This window comes from Podarcis muralis, chromosome 7 (genome assembly GCF_964188315.1).
Source record: "Podarcis muralis chromosome 7, rPodMur119.hap1.1, whole genome shotgun sequence".
In the NCBI taxonomy this organism is placed as follows: domain Eukaryota; kingdom Metazoa; phylum Chordata; class Lepidosauria; order Squamata; family Lacertidae; genus Podarcis; species Podarcis muralis.
Genome location: NC_135661.1, coordinates 6,488,103 through 6,500,999, shown reverse-complemented (window position 1 = coordinate 6,500,999; position 12,897 = coordinate 6,488,103). Strand labels below are relative to the sequence as shown.

Sequence of the window (12,897 nt, the reverse complement as noted above, 5' to 3'; positions counted from 1 at the left end):
AAGCAACCTCCTGAAGCTCAATGGCCCAGTGAGCCCAGAACTGGCTCTGTGTTAGGGATGGTGAATATGAGACCTTTCTGGTGTTCCCAAAACCTGTTGCTGCTTCTCATTGGATCTGCTGCCTGAGGCTGCGGGGAGTTGGAGACCAGCAACGCCCTGAGGGCAGAGGTTCCCCTTCCCCGAACTAGACCAGTCGCTTGCCTTTATTGCCCCAGCCGCCTCCGCCACAACACTGGCCATCACCTGGGACTCCTTAGGTAAAGGTAAATGGACCCCTGACCATTAGGTCCAGTCATGACCGACTCTGGGGTTGTGGCGCTCATCTCGCTTTATTGGCCGAGGGACCTGGTGTACAGCTTCCGGGTCATGTGGCCAGCATGACTAATCCGCTTCTGGCGAACCAGAGCAGCACACGGAAACGCCGTTTACCTTCCCGCCGGAGCGGTACCTATTTATCTACTTTCACTTTGACGTGCTTTCAAACTGCTGGGTTGGCAGAAGCAGGGACCGAGCAACAGGAGCTCACCCCGTTGCAGGGATTCGAACCGACAACCTTCCGATCGGCAAGTCCGAGGCTCTGTGGTTTAACCCACAGCGCCTTAGGGTAGTGATAAAGCGGGATATCAAATCCAAACTACTACTACTCCTCTTCTTCTTCTTCTTCTTCTTCTTCTTCTTCTTCTTCTTCTTCTTCTTCCCTTTGTTCCCCCTCATGACAAGGACTTGTAGGAGCCAAGCGGGAGGAACCTCTTGGCTGCTCCGGGCGAAGAGCGAGGAGAGGAGTTCCAATTTTGTGTAGGAAGCCCTGCAGGATCAGGCCCCGAGTACAGGATCCTCTCCTCCAGCAGGTGCCCCATGCAGGATCCAGTGACCATTGAGAGCCATGGCATATGCCTCCTTTTTTCCACGACTGGCAGTCAAGGTGGCTTTCAGATAAAACAGGAAAACTAACATAATCCTTAAAAAGTAATTCTACTCTAATAAAGATATATACATAGAAAGAACTATTAAAAATAGCTAATAATAATAAAAAGAAGTAACAAGGGGGTCATCTCTCTTGGACCTGGTCCAAACCCACAGGGAGAAACTGAAGTATTATTATTATTATTATTATTATTATTATTATTATTATTAAATTTGTATACAGTGGTACCTCAGGTTACATACGCTTCAGGTTACAGACTCCGCTAACCCAGAAAAAGTACCTCGGGTTAAGAACTTTGCTTCAGGATAAGAATCTTGCAGCGGTGGCACGGCAGCAGCGGGAGGCCCCATTAGCTAAAGTGGTGCTTCAGGTTAAGAACAGTTTCAGGTTAAGAACGGACCTCCGGAACGAATTAAGTACGTAACCAGAGGTACCACTGTACCGCCGTATACCCGCAGGACTCAGGGCAGTTCACAAAATAAAATCACAATATGAAAACAGAAGATACACTATGACGAGGACTTGTAAACGGGTTCAACCTCTGGGAAAGACTTCTGCTTGAAACCTTAGAAAGGGCAAGGCCGCAGTAACTGTTAGGCTAACGAAGCTGTAGCCTTGTCCTCATGATTTTTTAGGCTCTCAGTTCACGAGTTTAGCCATGAACTTGGTCCAGTCGCTCTTAGCGTTACCTTCTTTACAGGGTCGTCGTTGTGATGCCCAGCGGGGGGGGGGGAGAAAGGCAGAGAAATCCCTGTAACTCTGTGCTCTTGCGCCCCCTGGAGATAGTTCCTGGCTTCACGCAGGTGTTTAGCAAGAGACACACCTTGACCTTAATCGGAAGAGATTCCTTCCATCAACATTTGTATCAAGAAAATACTCCCTTTCCCATCCCACGGAGCTTTGCTAGTCCCAGAGTGCCACCTGGTGGCCATAGAGGGGGAGGAAATGGGTTTGATTAGCCCCACACACATCCCAGAAATCTATTTCTCCTTTGGCTCCAACATTTGCTCCTTGACGTTCATTTGGATCCAATGTGTGTCCGGAAATAAAGGGCGGTGGAATTGAAAGTCTCGTGTCGCTCAGGGGTGGAACATCTGCTTTGCATGCTGAAAGGTCTCAGGTTTGTATCCCAATGGCATCTCCAGGTAGGGCTGGGAAAGACACACACAAACACACCTCCTATCTGAGATTTTGAAAACCTGCCGCGAGCCAGTGCAAGCAGCGCTGAACTAGCGGACCAAAGTTCTGGCGGAGCGGAAGGCATTCTCCTGTGTTCCTTCATTAAGTGCCCTGCACGCAAAGAGGCTATGAGAAAGGTATGCCATTTGCTTCCTCCCAAACTCACAGACGTGGGTGGCGCTGTGGGTTAAACCACAGAGCCTAGGAATTGCCAGTCAGAACTTCGGCGGTTTGAATTCCTGCGATGGGGTGAGCTCCTGTTGCTCGTTCGCTGCTCCTGCCAACCTAGCAGTTCGAAAGCACGTCAAAGTGCAAGTAGATAAATAGGCACCGCTCTGGCGGGAAGGTAAACGGCGTTTCCGTGCGCTGCTCTGGTTTGCCAGAAGCGGCTTAGTCATGCTGGCCACATGACCCAGAAGCTGTACGCCGGCTCCCTTGACCAGTAAAGCGAGATGAGCGCTGCAACCCCAGAGTCGGCCACGACTGGACTTAATGGTCAGGGGTCCCTTTACCTTTTAAACTCACAGAGGTGCTTTGCTATCTCTGAGCAGGAAAAAAATTGACTTTCCTTTCGGCAGTTGCAACCCCGGAATTGAATGCAGAGCTACGGTGGCTTCTCTTTTTCTTCTTCTTTTTTTAAAATATTTTTTTATTGGAGATTTTATTTACAACATAACATAACCCCCCCCCCCCCAAAACAGAAATCCACCCCCTTCAGACACAAATATAACAAACAAGAAGCATAATTTACAACAATACAAACAACCAAATAAAAGACTTCATTTATCCTGTTTCTGGCATCCTTATTTACTTCTTATAGGCTATTTCCTTTATGAATAATTATTAAGATTTTCCTAATTATAACTTAAATATCCACAAAGTCTCCTGCAGACATTAATTGAAACAAGTCCAGGTATGAATTTTAGGGCACTGTTTTGTGAAGTGTTCTCTGCATTTCCCCCAGGCTTTTTGAAATTCTTGTCTAGTATGATCTCTAATTGGGAAAACTATTAACAGCATGGGAAGAATTATGGAGAAAGACCTGGAAATTTACAGCCTGTGAAGTATTGAGGGAAAATCTAATCAATAACTTTTATCGATGGTACTTAACACCTACCAAAATAGCTAAAATGTATAAGACAAAAACAGAGGAGGGAGAAAGGTTGTTTCCTGCTGCTCCAGAGAAGCGGACACGGAGCAATGGATCCAAACTACAAGAAAGAAGATTCCACCTAAACATTAGGAAGAACTTCCTGACAGTAAGAGCTGTTCGACAGTGGAATTTGCTGCCAAGGAGTGTGGTGGAGTCTCCTTCTTTGGAGGTCTTTAAGCAGAGGCTTGACAACCATATGTCAGGAGTGCTCTGATGGTGTTTCCTGCTTGGCAGGGGGTTGGACTCGATGGCCCTTGTGGTCTCTTCCAACTCTATGATTCTATGATTCTATGATTCTATGAGATCTGTGTTGGAGGTGTGGTGAAACAGAGGGGGCACTTATACATGTTTGGTGGACCTGTGGAAAAATCAAAAGCTTCTGGAACGTAGTATATGACGAGCTTAAAAAAATGTTTAAGTAGAATCATAGAATCATAGAATCATAGAGTTGGAAGAGACCACAAGGGCCATCGAGTCCAACCCCCTGCCAAGCAGGAAACACCATCAGAGCACTCCTGACATATGGTTGTCAAGCCTCTGCTTAAAGACCTCCAAAGACGGAGACTCCACCACACTCCTTGGCAGCAAATTCCACTGTCGAACAGCTCTTACTGTCAGGAAGTTCTTCCTAATGTTTAGGTGGAATCTTCTTTCTTGTAGTTTGGATCCATTGCTCCGTGTCCGCTTCTCTGGAGCAGCAGAAAACAGCCTTTCTCCCTCCTCTATGTGACATCCTTTTATATATTTGAACATGGCTATCATATCACCCCTTAACCTCCTCTTCTCCAGGCTAAACATGCCCAGCTCCCTTAGCCGTTCCTCATAAGGCATCATTTCCAGGCCTTTGACCATTTTGGTTGCCCTCCTCTGGACACGTTCCAGTTTGTCAGTGTCCTTCTTGAACTGTGGTGCCCAGAACTGGACACAGTACTCCAGGTGAGGTCTGACCAGAGCAGAATACAGTGGCACTATTACTTCCCTTGATCTAGATGCTATACTCCTATTGATGAGGCCCAGAATTGCATTGGCTTTTTTAGCTGCCGTGTCACACTGTTGGCTCATGTCAAGTTTGTGGTCAACCAAGACTCCTAGATCCTTTTCACATGTACTGCTCTCAAGCCAGGTGTCACCCATCTTGTATTTGTGCCTCTCATTTTTTTTGCCCAAGTGCAATACTTTACATTTCTCCCTGTTAAAATTCATCTTGTTTGTTTTGGCCCAGTTCTCTAATCTGTCAAGGTCGTTTTGAAGTGTGATCCTGTCCTCTGGGGTGTTAGCCACCCCTCCCAGTTTGGTGTCATCTGCAAATTTGATCAGGATGCCCTTGAGTCCATCATCCAAGTCGTTGATAAAGATGTTGAATAAGACCGGGCCCAGGACAGAACCCTGTGGCACCCCACTAGTCACTCTTCTCCAGGATGAAGAGGAACCATTGATGAGCACCCTTTGGGTTCGGTCAGTCAGCCAGTTACAAATCCACTGAGTGGTAGCATAGTCAAGACCGCATTTTACCAGCTTCTTTACAAGAATATCATGGGGCACCTTGTCAAATGCCTTGCTGAAATCAAGGTAGACTACATCCACTGCGTTCCCTTCATCTACCAGGCTTGTAATTCTGTCAAAAAACGAGATCAGGTTAGTCTGACATTACTTATTTTTCAGAAATCCATGCTGACTATTGGTGATCACAGCATTCCTTTCTAGGTGCTCACAGACTGTTTGCTTAATGATCTGCTCCAGAATCTTCCCTGGTATTGATGTCAGACTGACTGGGCGGTAATTATTTGGGTCCTCTCTTTTCCCCTTTTTGAAAATAGGGACAACATTTGCCCTCCTCCAGTCTGCCGGGACTTCGCCTGTTCTCCAGGAATTCTCAAAGATGACTGCCAGTGGTTCTGAAATCACATCTGCCAGTTCTTTTAATACTCTTGGATGCAGTTCATCTGGCCCTGGAGACTTGAATACATCTAGACTAGCCAAGTATTCTTGTACTATCTCCTTAGTTATTCTGGGCTGTGTTTCCTCTGCTGAATCATTTGCTCCAAATTCTTCAGGTCGGGCATTGTTTTCTTTATCGGAGAAGACTGAGGCAAAGAAGGCATTGAGGAGTTCAGCCCTTTCTGTGTCCCCTGTTTGCATTTCACCATCTTCTCCTCTGAGTGACCCCACGGTTTCTTTGTTCTTCCTTTTGCTACGAACATACCCATAAAAGCCTTTTTTGTTGCTTTTAACCTCTCTAGCAAGCCTGAGTTCATTTTGTGCTTTAGCTTTTCTGACTTTGTGTCTACACGTGCTGGCTATTTGTTTGAATTCCTCTTTGGTGGTTCCCCCCCTTTTCCATTTTTTGTACACATCCTTTTTTAATCTTAACTCAGTTAAAAGTTCTTTAGATAGCCACCCTGGCTTCTTTAGGCACCTTCCATGTTTCCGTCTCATTGGTATTGCCTGAAGTTGTGCTTTTACTATCTCCCTCTTAACAAACTCCCAGCCATCTTGAACTCCCTTTCCTTTTAGTATTACTGTCCATGGGATCTCACCCAGCACTTCCCTAAGCTTTATGAAGTCGGCTTTCTTAAAGTCGAGAAATTGAGTCCTAGTATGCTTGGCTGCTCCTTTCCGCTGTATAGTAAACTTCAGAAGAGCATGATCACTCGCGCCTAATGATCCTTCCACTTCTACCCCACTAACCAGGTCATCAACATTGGTTAGGACCAGATCTAAAATGGCTGTTCCTCTTGTTGCTTCTCCCACTTTCTGGACAATGAAGTTGTCTGCAAGGGCAGTGAGGAATCTGTTTGACCTTATGCTCTTGGCTGAGTTTGACATCCAACAAATATCCGGGTAATTGAAGTCCCCCATTACTACTATCTCCCTTCCTTTTGCATGCTTGGCCATCTGTTCCAGGAAGGCATCATCTATGTCCTCCGTTTGGCTTGGGGATCTATAGTAAACTCCCACAATGAGGTCACTGTTATTCTTCTCTCCCTTAATTTTGACCCAAATGCTCTCATTTTGGCTTTGAGGTTCTAAATCTTGGATCTCTTCACAGGTATACACATCCCTGACATATAACGCCACTCCTCCTCCTTTCTTGCCTGGTCTGTTTCTTTGAAATAGATTGTATCCCTCCATTATTACATTCCAATCGTGGGATTTATCCCACCAGGTTTCAGTGATTCCTATTATGTCATATTTAGTTTGCTGTACCAGGAGCTCAAGCTCATCTTGTTTATTTCCCATGCTTTGCGCATTAGTGTACAGACATTGAAGTCCATTAATCATTCCCCGTGTCTCTTATTTAAGGATTTTCTCCTCCCACCACTAGGTCTGCATGCTCTTTGCTCCATTCGGTCTATGACATTTGGATGATCATCTTCATCAATTGATAGACTCCTACCTTCAGGAGCACTGTCTCCCTCCCCCACATTAGTCAGTTTAAAGCCCTCCTGATGAGGTTTCTGAGATTTTTTGCAAAAACATTCCTCCCAACCATTGTGAGGTGCAGCCCATCGCTTGCCAGAAGTCCATCTTCAAGAAACTGCATTCCGTGATCTAAGAATCCAAACCGTTCCTGTTTGCACCATTTGCGAAGCCAGTTGTTCACTTCCACTATTTTTCCCTCTCTCCCTGGGCCACGTCGTTCAACTGGGAGGACAGATGAGATGACAATTTGTGCATTTAATTGCTTCAATTTCCTGCCCAGAGCCTCGTAATCTCTTTTGATCTTCTGGAGGCTATTGCTTGCAGTGTCATTGGTTCCCACATGAACCAAGAGGAAGGGGTATTTGTCAGTGGGTTTTATGATTCCTTGCAGTCGTTCAGTTACATCTTGGATCTTAGCCCCGGGGAGACAGCACACTTCCCGAGACATCTTGTCAGGCCCACAGATCACTGCTTCTGTTCCCCTCAGTAGGGAATCCCCTATCACCACTACACGCCTCCTCTTAGGTCTGGTCGGGGTTCTTCTGTGAGCTGTCGGTTCCAAGGTCGCCTGGACATTCCCAGAGGACTGCCTTTGCTCCTCGTCTTCATATACCTGATCGACTGTAATGAGGGAGAGATCCTCAAATGGAGTCTGCTCTTCGTCTTCCATGCTAGGGGAAAGGACCTCAAAGCGATTGCGTATTTCTAAACAATCAGAGCGAACCCTGGGCCTCCTACTTCTTTGAGTCACGTTTCTCCATATATCTGGCTCCTGTGTTGGTGAACTAGCCACCTTCTCAGGGGAGTCCCCTGTCTCTTCCTTGGTGGAGACGGTGTGCTCTGTTGCTTCCAAGAAGAGTTCCAGCTCTCTAATTCTTTGGAGCGTAGCTACACGTTCCTCCAGTTGCTGGACTTTGTCTTTTAAGAGGGCAATCAACATGCAATTGCTGCAGGTAAAGCTGCCTGCAACCTTTGGCAAGATGGCAAACATTGCGCAGGAACCACAGGCGACTGCAGCTGTTCCCTCACCCTCCATCTTGGGAACGTGTCGTTGGGGGTGACTACAGTGGACCTCTATCATAAAAAGTGTGGAGACAGGATAAATAAATCCCTCCCAAAAAACCTAGGTCTCCCCCAACAAATGTTTGAGACTAGCTCCCCTAAATCTAAAATATGGATCAAACTGCGCGCACCGCTAGGCGCGCGCCGCTGCCCTAAAGCTCTGATAAGCTCCTCCCACAGCTAATCACCTACCTCAACAGAAGCCCTGCCCCCTCTGACCTTTGCCCAGAGAGAGCAGCTAAACAGCCACCATATAAGTATATAAAGTATAACTTTATAAAAAAATACAGAAGCTTTTCGAGAAGATCAGAAAACATTCCTCTATGCCACAGGAGCAGCAAGGATCCTAATTGCTAAAAACTAGAAAAAAGAAACTGTGCCAACAAAAAAATGAATATTGAACTGGCTAGATTAATAGGGTGGCTTCTCATATGAGTGCGGAACTAGGGTGGGTTCCCATTCCCCCTGATAATGCTTTCACCCTATTTGCTCCTGCTACAGCTCTTTCTTCCAGGTCGTAAAGATCCAGGACGGGCCATTCCCTTTTCTCCTCCCACCGCCTTTCAAATTGCTCCCCCAAAAACCACATTTCCCGAGAAAGACTCGCCTCCTTTCTCCCCCTTCAACCAACTGATCCTGCAGCAAGGCGTCTCTGCTGTTTGCGAACGTTGCCTCTGGAGACGGGGGAGAAATTTGGTTCTGTTCACCTATCTAACTTAAAGGTGAAGGTAAAGGGACCCCTGACCATTAGGTCCAGTCGTGGCCGACTCTGGGGTTGCGGCGCTCATCTCGCTTTATTGGCCGAGGGAGCCAGCATACAGCTTCCAGGTCATGTGGCCAGCATGACTAAGCCGCTTCCCGCCGGAGAGGTACCTATTTATCTACTTGCACTTTTGACGTGCTTTTGAACTGCTAGGTTGGCAGGAGCAGGGACCGAGCAACGGGAGCTCACCCCGTTGCAGGGATTCGAACCACCAACGTTCTGATTGGCAAGTCCTAGGCTCTGTGGTTTAACCCACAGTGCCACCGGTGTCCCCTATCTAACTTACACTCCCGGAAATCTGGGACCTAAAATGCAGCTTTCCTCGAATTTTGCACTTCCCTGAATTTTGCAACACGGTTTCCCCCCGACCAAAGGAGTGCAGGTGTCAAGGGGAAGCGTGCACCTAGAAATGCACATCTCGGTGAAAATAACAGGCCTAAATGCATTATGTTGGGGAAGGTTGCAAGAATGCCTATATTAGGAGAACTGGGTGCTTTAGAAAAATGCTGATGGGTTTTCAGGAGCTAGGGAGGCTGCAGATCAGGAGGTCCAGGTAGCCAGAGAGACCTCCCAGGCACCTGCATGTCAATCAAAGTTCAGGGGAAGACATCATGAGTTAACACCTCCCCTTATGAGATAACACCTCCCCTGGGGCATGTTCAGATCAGGAAGTGCGGGCAGCCAGGGAGCCTGCAGATCAGGAAACATGGGCAGCTGAGGAGACCTCCTAATGACTGATGTTTTAATGTATTTTTAATATTTTGTTGGAAGCCGCCCAGATAATAATAATAATAAGCTTGTACCAGGATAAGATGTCATGCATTAATTCCTCCTATGGCGGGGGGCAGGTCAATTTCAGCATAAAAAGATCTAAAATGCTGCTGTACCATCGCCTCTCTCTTATGTGTCCAATTCTTCTGCCCCTTGTATTTAGACTCTATTTTAGACTCACAGAAGTTGCTGCACATGACCGACTTAAGTCTGTTACCCGCAGCGGGTCTATTCTGAGTAGGACTTAGAGGGAAGCAGCCCCACATAAATATTGGATTTGCATTCTGAAAGGACTATATTGTCTCACTCGACAAAAGACCCAGAGTGACACGGTATGTGGATGTTGGATCTAATTTATTTAATTAAGAGGGATGAATAACACAACGATAAAAGTGGAAATATATATAACGTGTGTGTGTGTGTGTGTGTGTGTGTGTGTGTGAGAGAGAGAGAGAGAGAGAGAGAGAGAGAGAGAGAGAGAGAGAGAGAGAAGCCATGAAGAGTGTTGTAGTCAGCAGAGCAAGGAGAGAGGCTGGGTGTATACATAGGCAAGAGTTCGAATCTCACTCTAAACATTCAGTGATTAAGACGTTTAAAAATTCAAGGAAAGGGTGGGCAAGATGTCAGCCTCTTCATCCAATAATCTGACTCACGTCAGATCCAGATTATGTTAAATTCTGGCGGAAAGGGCTGTAGCTCAGTGGTAGAGTATCTGCTTTTGTAGGCAGAAGATCCCAGGTTCGTTCCCCAACATCTTCCAGTAAGTGTGGGAATGTCCTCTGCCTGAATTCCTGGAGAGCCGCTGCCGGTCAGTGTTGGCAATCCTAGGTTGGATGGACCAGTGGTCTGTCTCGGAATAAGACTACCTTCTGTGCACCTCCTCATTGATCCAGCCCTTTAACCATAACCATGAGGACTAGAATCCTTAGGAAAACCAGGGCCCAGTGACAAGAGGGTCTGCTTTGCATTCAGAAAGTCCCTGGTTCGACCCGTCATCTCCAGGTACGGCTGAAACCCTACTGAGCTGCTGCCAGCCAGCATTGACAATATTGAGCTAGATCTGACTCGCTAAAAATGGTCTGGAGCCACCCCACCTGTTTCTTCCCCCTCGCCTAGCGCTCTCCAATAAAATTTCCTTTGCTCCCTTCTATCTTCCGTTCATTAAAGTGCTGCTAGGAAGTCAGACAGGGGTAAGCAAAGTGGTGCTGTCCAGACATTGCTTGACTCCAGCTCCCAGCAGTCCCAGCCAGCATGGCCACTGTGCAAGAATGATGGGAGTTGGAGTCCAGCGACACCAGGAGCGACACGGGCTTGCCAGCCCCGCATTAAAAGAAGGCAGAGTTGTGATGGAGGTAGCCAGGGGCAGTGAAGGCAAGTGAGGGCAGAACTCAAACGTGCAAGAAATGTCTCGCTTCTGCTGCTAAAAAAGCACCAAAGGGGAGAGTCTCTTTTGTCAAAACGGGTTTTTTGGGGGGGTCCAGTCCGGCTCCTCCGAGATCAGTCCTCGATTCCCCAGTGGTAGAACCGGACCCACAGCATCTGTGGTTCCTACACTGCAAGGGGGTCCCTTCCAAGTCTACAATTCTATATGTAGTCTTCACAGAGAAATATCCTGATGAAAAGCCAGAAACCGAGAAGCCGCCTTTGATGTCTTTGTTTGGAGTGTCCGCCAGACCTTCAAGAGGAGACCCCTCTCTCATTTTGCCCCTCCCTCTTCCCTCACCCCCCCCCCAATATATTAGAGCAGTGTGCAATTTCGTCAGTGACACCCTCCCAACCACCCCCTCCCCCAATTCTCTCGCCGGTTGCCAGCTTGTCCCATTGGCCGCCCCCGGTGAAAGGTCCGCCTTCAGCTTGGCCTCTGCTTCCCCACGACGACATTGCCAAGAGCAAAGCATGATGGGTGTTTGAGAGGCGGGGGGGAAAGTCGTCAAGGCCTGGGCTGAAGGGGCAGTTCACCCCCCGGAAGGTCGGAGGTCAGTCCTTGGCCTCGTCTTCATGGTGGTGGTGGTTGGAGGCCTCTTCCCCTGGGTGGTGGTGGCCGTAGGGGTGGGGCTGAGGACCCTCAGCTGGCAGGTTCTCGTCGCCGTTGACGTAGACGTTGAGGAGCGCCCCCTCTTGGCTCTGCTCCTTTCCACATGCCTGGCAGCTGCAGTGGAGGATCTTCTCCACCAGTTTGTCCACCCTGGGGATGTCTTCATTGCTGGGGCAGTCCAGTGTCACCTGGCGGAAGGAGAAGACATCAGAACACACAGGAAGAGCTTGGCTGCTGGATCAGGCCAATGGCCCATCCAGTCCAGTCTCCTATTCTCACAGCAGTCAACCTGTAGGAACCCCTCAAGCAGCACCTGAACTCAAGACCCCTCTCCTCTCCTGCGGTTCCCACCAGCTGCTATTCAGAAGCACTGCTGCCTCTTGCCGTACATAGCTCTCAGGGCTAGCGGCCATCAGTGGCTGCCTCTTCCCGAAATTTGGTTCACCCTCTTTTTTCAGAGAGTCACCACGATCATCTAACATAGAACATCAGTCCTGAAAGACCTACATTGGCTCCCAGGACATTTCCAAGCACAATTCAAAGCGTTGGTGCTGACCTTCAAAGCCCTAAATGGGCTCGGTCCAGTATATCTGAAGGAGCGTCTCCACCCCCATCATTCTACCTGGACACTGAGGTCCAGCACCGAGGGCCTTCTGGCGGTTCCCTCCCTGCAAGAAGTGAGGTTACATGGAACCTGGCAGAGGGCCTTCTCGGTGGTGGCGCCCGCCCTGTGGAATGCTCTCCCACCAGATGTCAAGGAAATAAACAACTATCTGACTTTTAGAAGACATCTGAAGGCAGCCCTGTTTAGGGAAGCTTTTAATGTTTAATGTCTTACTGTGTTTTAATGTTTGATGTTTTATTGTATTTTTAATATTTTGTTGTAAGCCGCCCAGAGTGGCTGGGGAAACTCAGCCAGATGGGCGGGGTATAAATAATAATATATCATCAACATCTAAGAACATCATGAGCTCTGCTGTTGGGTCAGGTCAAAGTTTCATCTAGTCCAGCTTCCTGTTCTCACAGGGACCAACATGCACACAGGATCTCGCCTTCCTGCTTTTTTTGTAGCAACTGGAATTCAGAATAATTGCTGCCTCCAACCATACAAGCAGAGCATAATGATCACAGTTAGTGAATTTCTCTAATCCTCTTTCTAAAGCCATTGCAGGTAGTGCCCATCGCAACATCTTGTAATAAGAAACTTAAGTCTGGCTACCAGATCAGGCCAGTGGCCTACTTAGCCCTCATCCTGTACTGACATCGGCCAACCAGGTGCAACAGCAACATTCTTCCCAGTTGTGATTCCCACTCTAGCCCCCTACTTGCTGCCCCACAGTGAATCCCCCCTCCACATGAATATTCCATCTATTTATTTATTAGAGAGGGGATGCTAATGGATATTCAGCGGACAGCCCTTCTTGGACGATCGCCGCACAATTTTCCATCCTGAGCGGCATTACTTACCACTTCCCACATGGAGAGGGCTGGCATGCAGGAGTCGCAGTGCACCAGGGACTCGGTGGACTGTGGGAAGGTGTTGGGAACGCTGTAGCTGAAACACTGCCCCAAGCAGGCTCTGCAGA

General features: G+C 47.9%; 1 protein-coding gene across 2 annotated transcripts in view; it reads right to left on the bottom strand.

The window, feature by feature from the left end:
* Positions 1 to 9,613: 9,613 nt before the first annotated feature.
* NBL1 (NBL1, DAN family BMP antagonist) overlaps positions 9,614 to 12,897 on the bottom strand; it is a 28,740-nt gene continuing 25,456 nt past the window's right edge. For both annotated transcript variants that reach the window (XM_028741597.2, XM_077931095.1), the window contains exons 3-4: positions 12,779 to 12,890; positions 9,614 to 11,499 (exon numbers count right to left, since the gene is read on the bottom strand). In XM_028741597.2, coding sequence (XP_028597430.2) covers positions 11,254 to 11,499; positions 12,779 to 12,890 — 358 coding nt within the window. In that variant the 3' untranslated portion in view covers positions 9,614 to 11,253. The remainder of the gene's footprint in view (positions 11,500 to 12,778; positions 12,891 to 12,897) is intronic.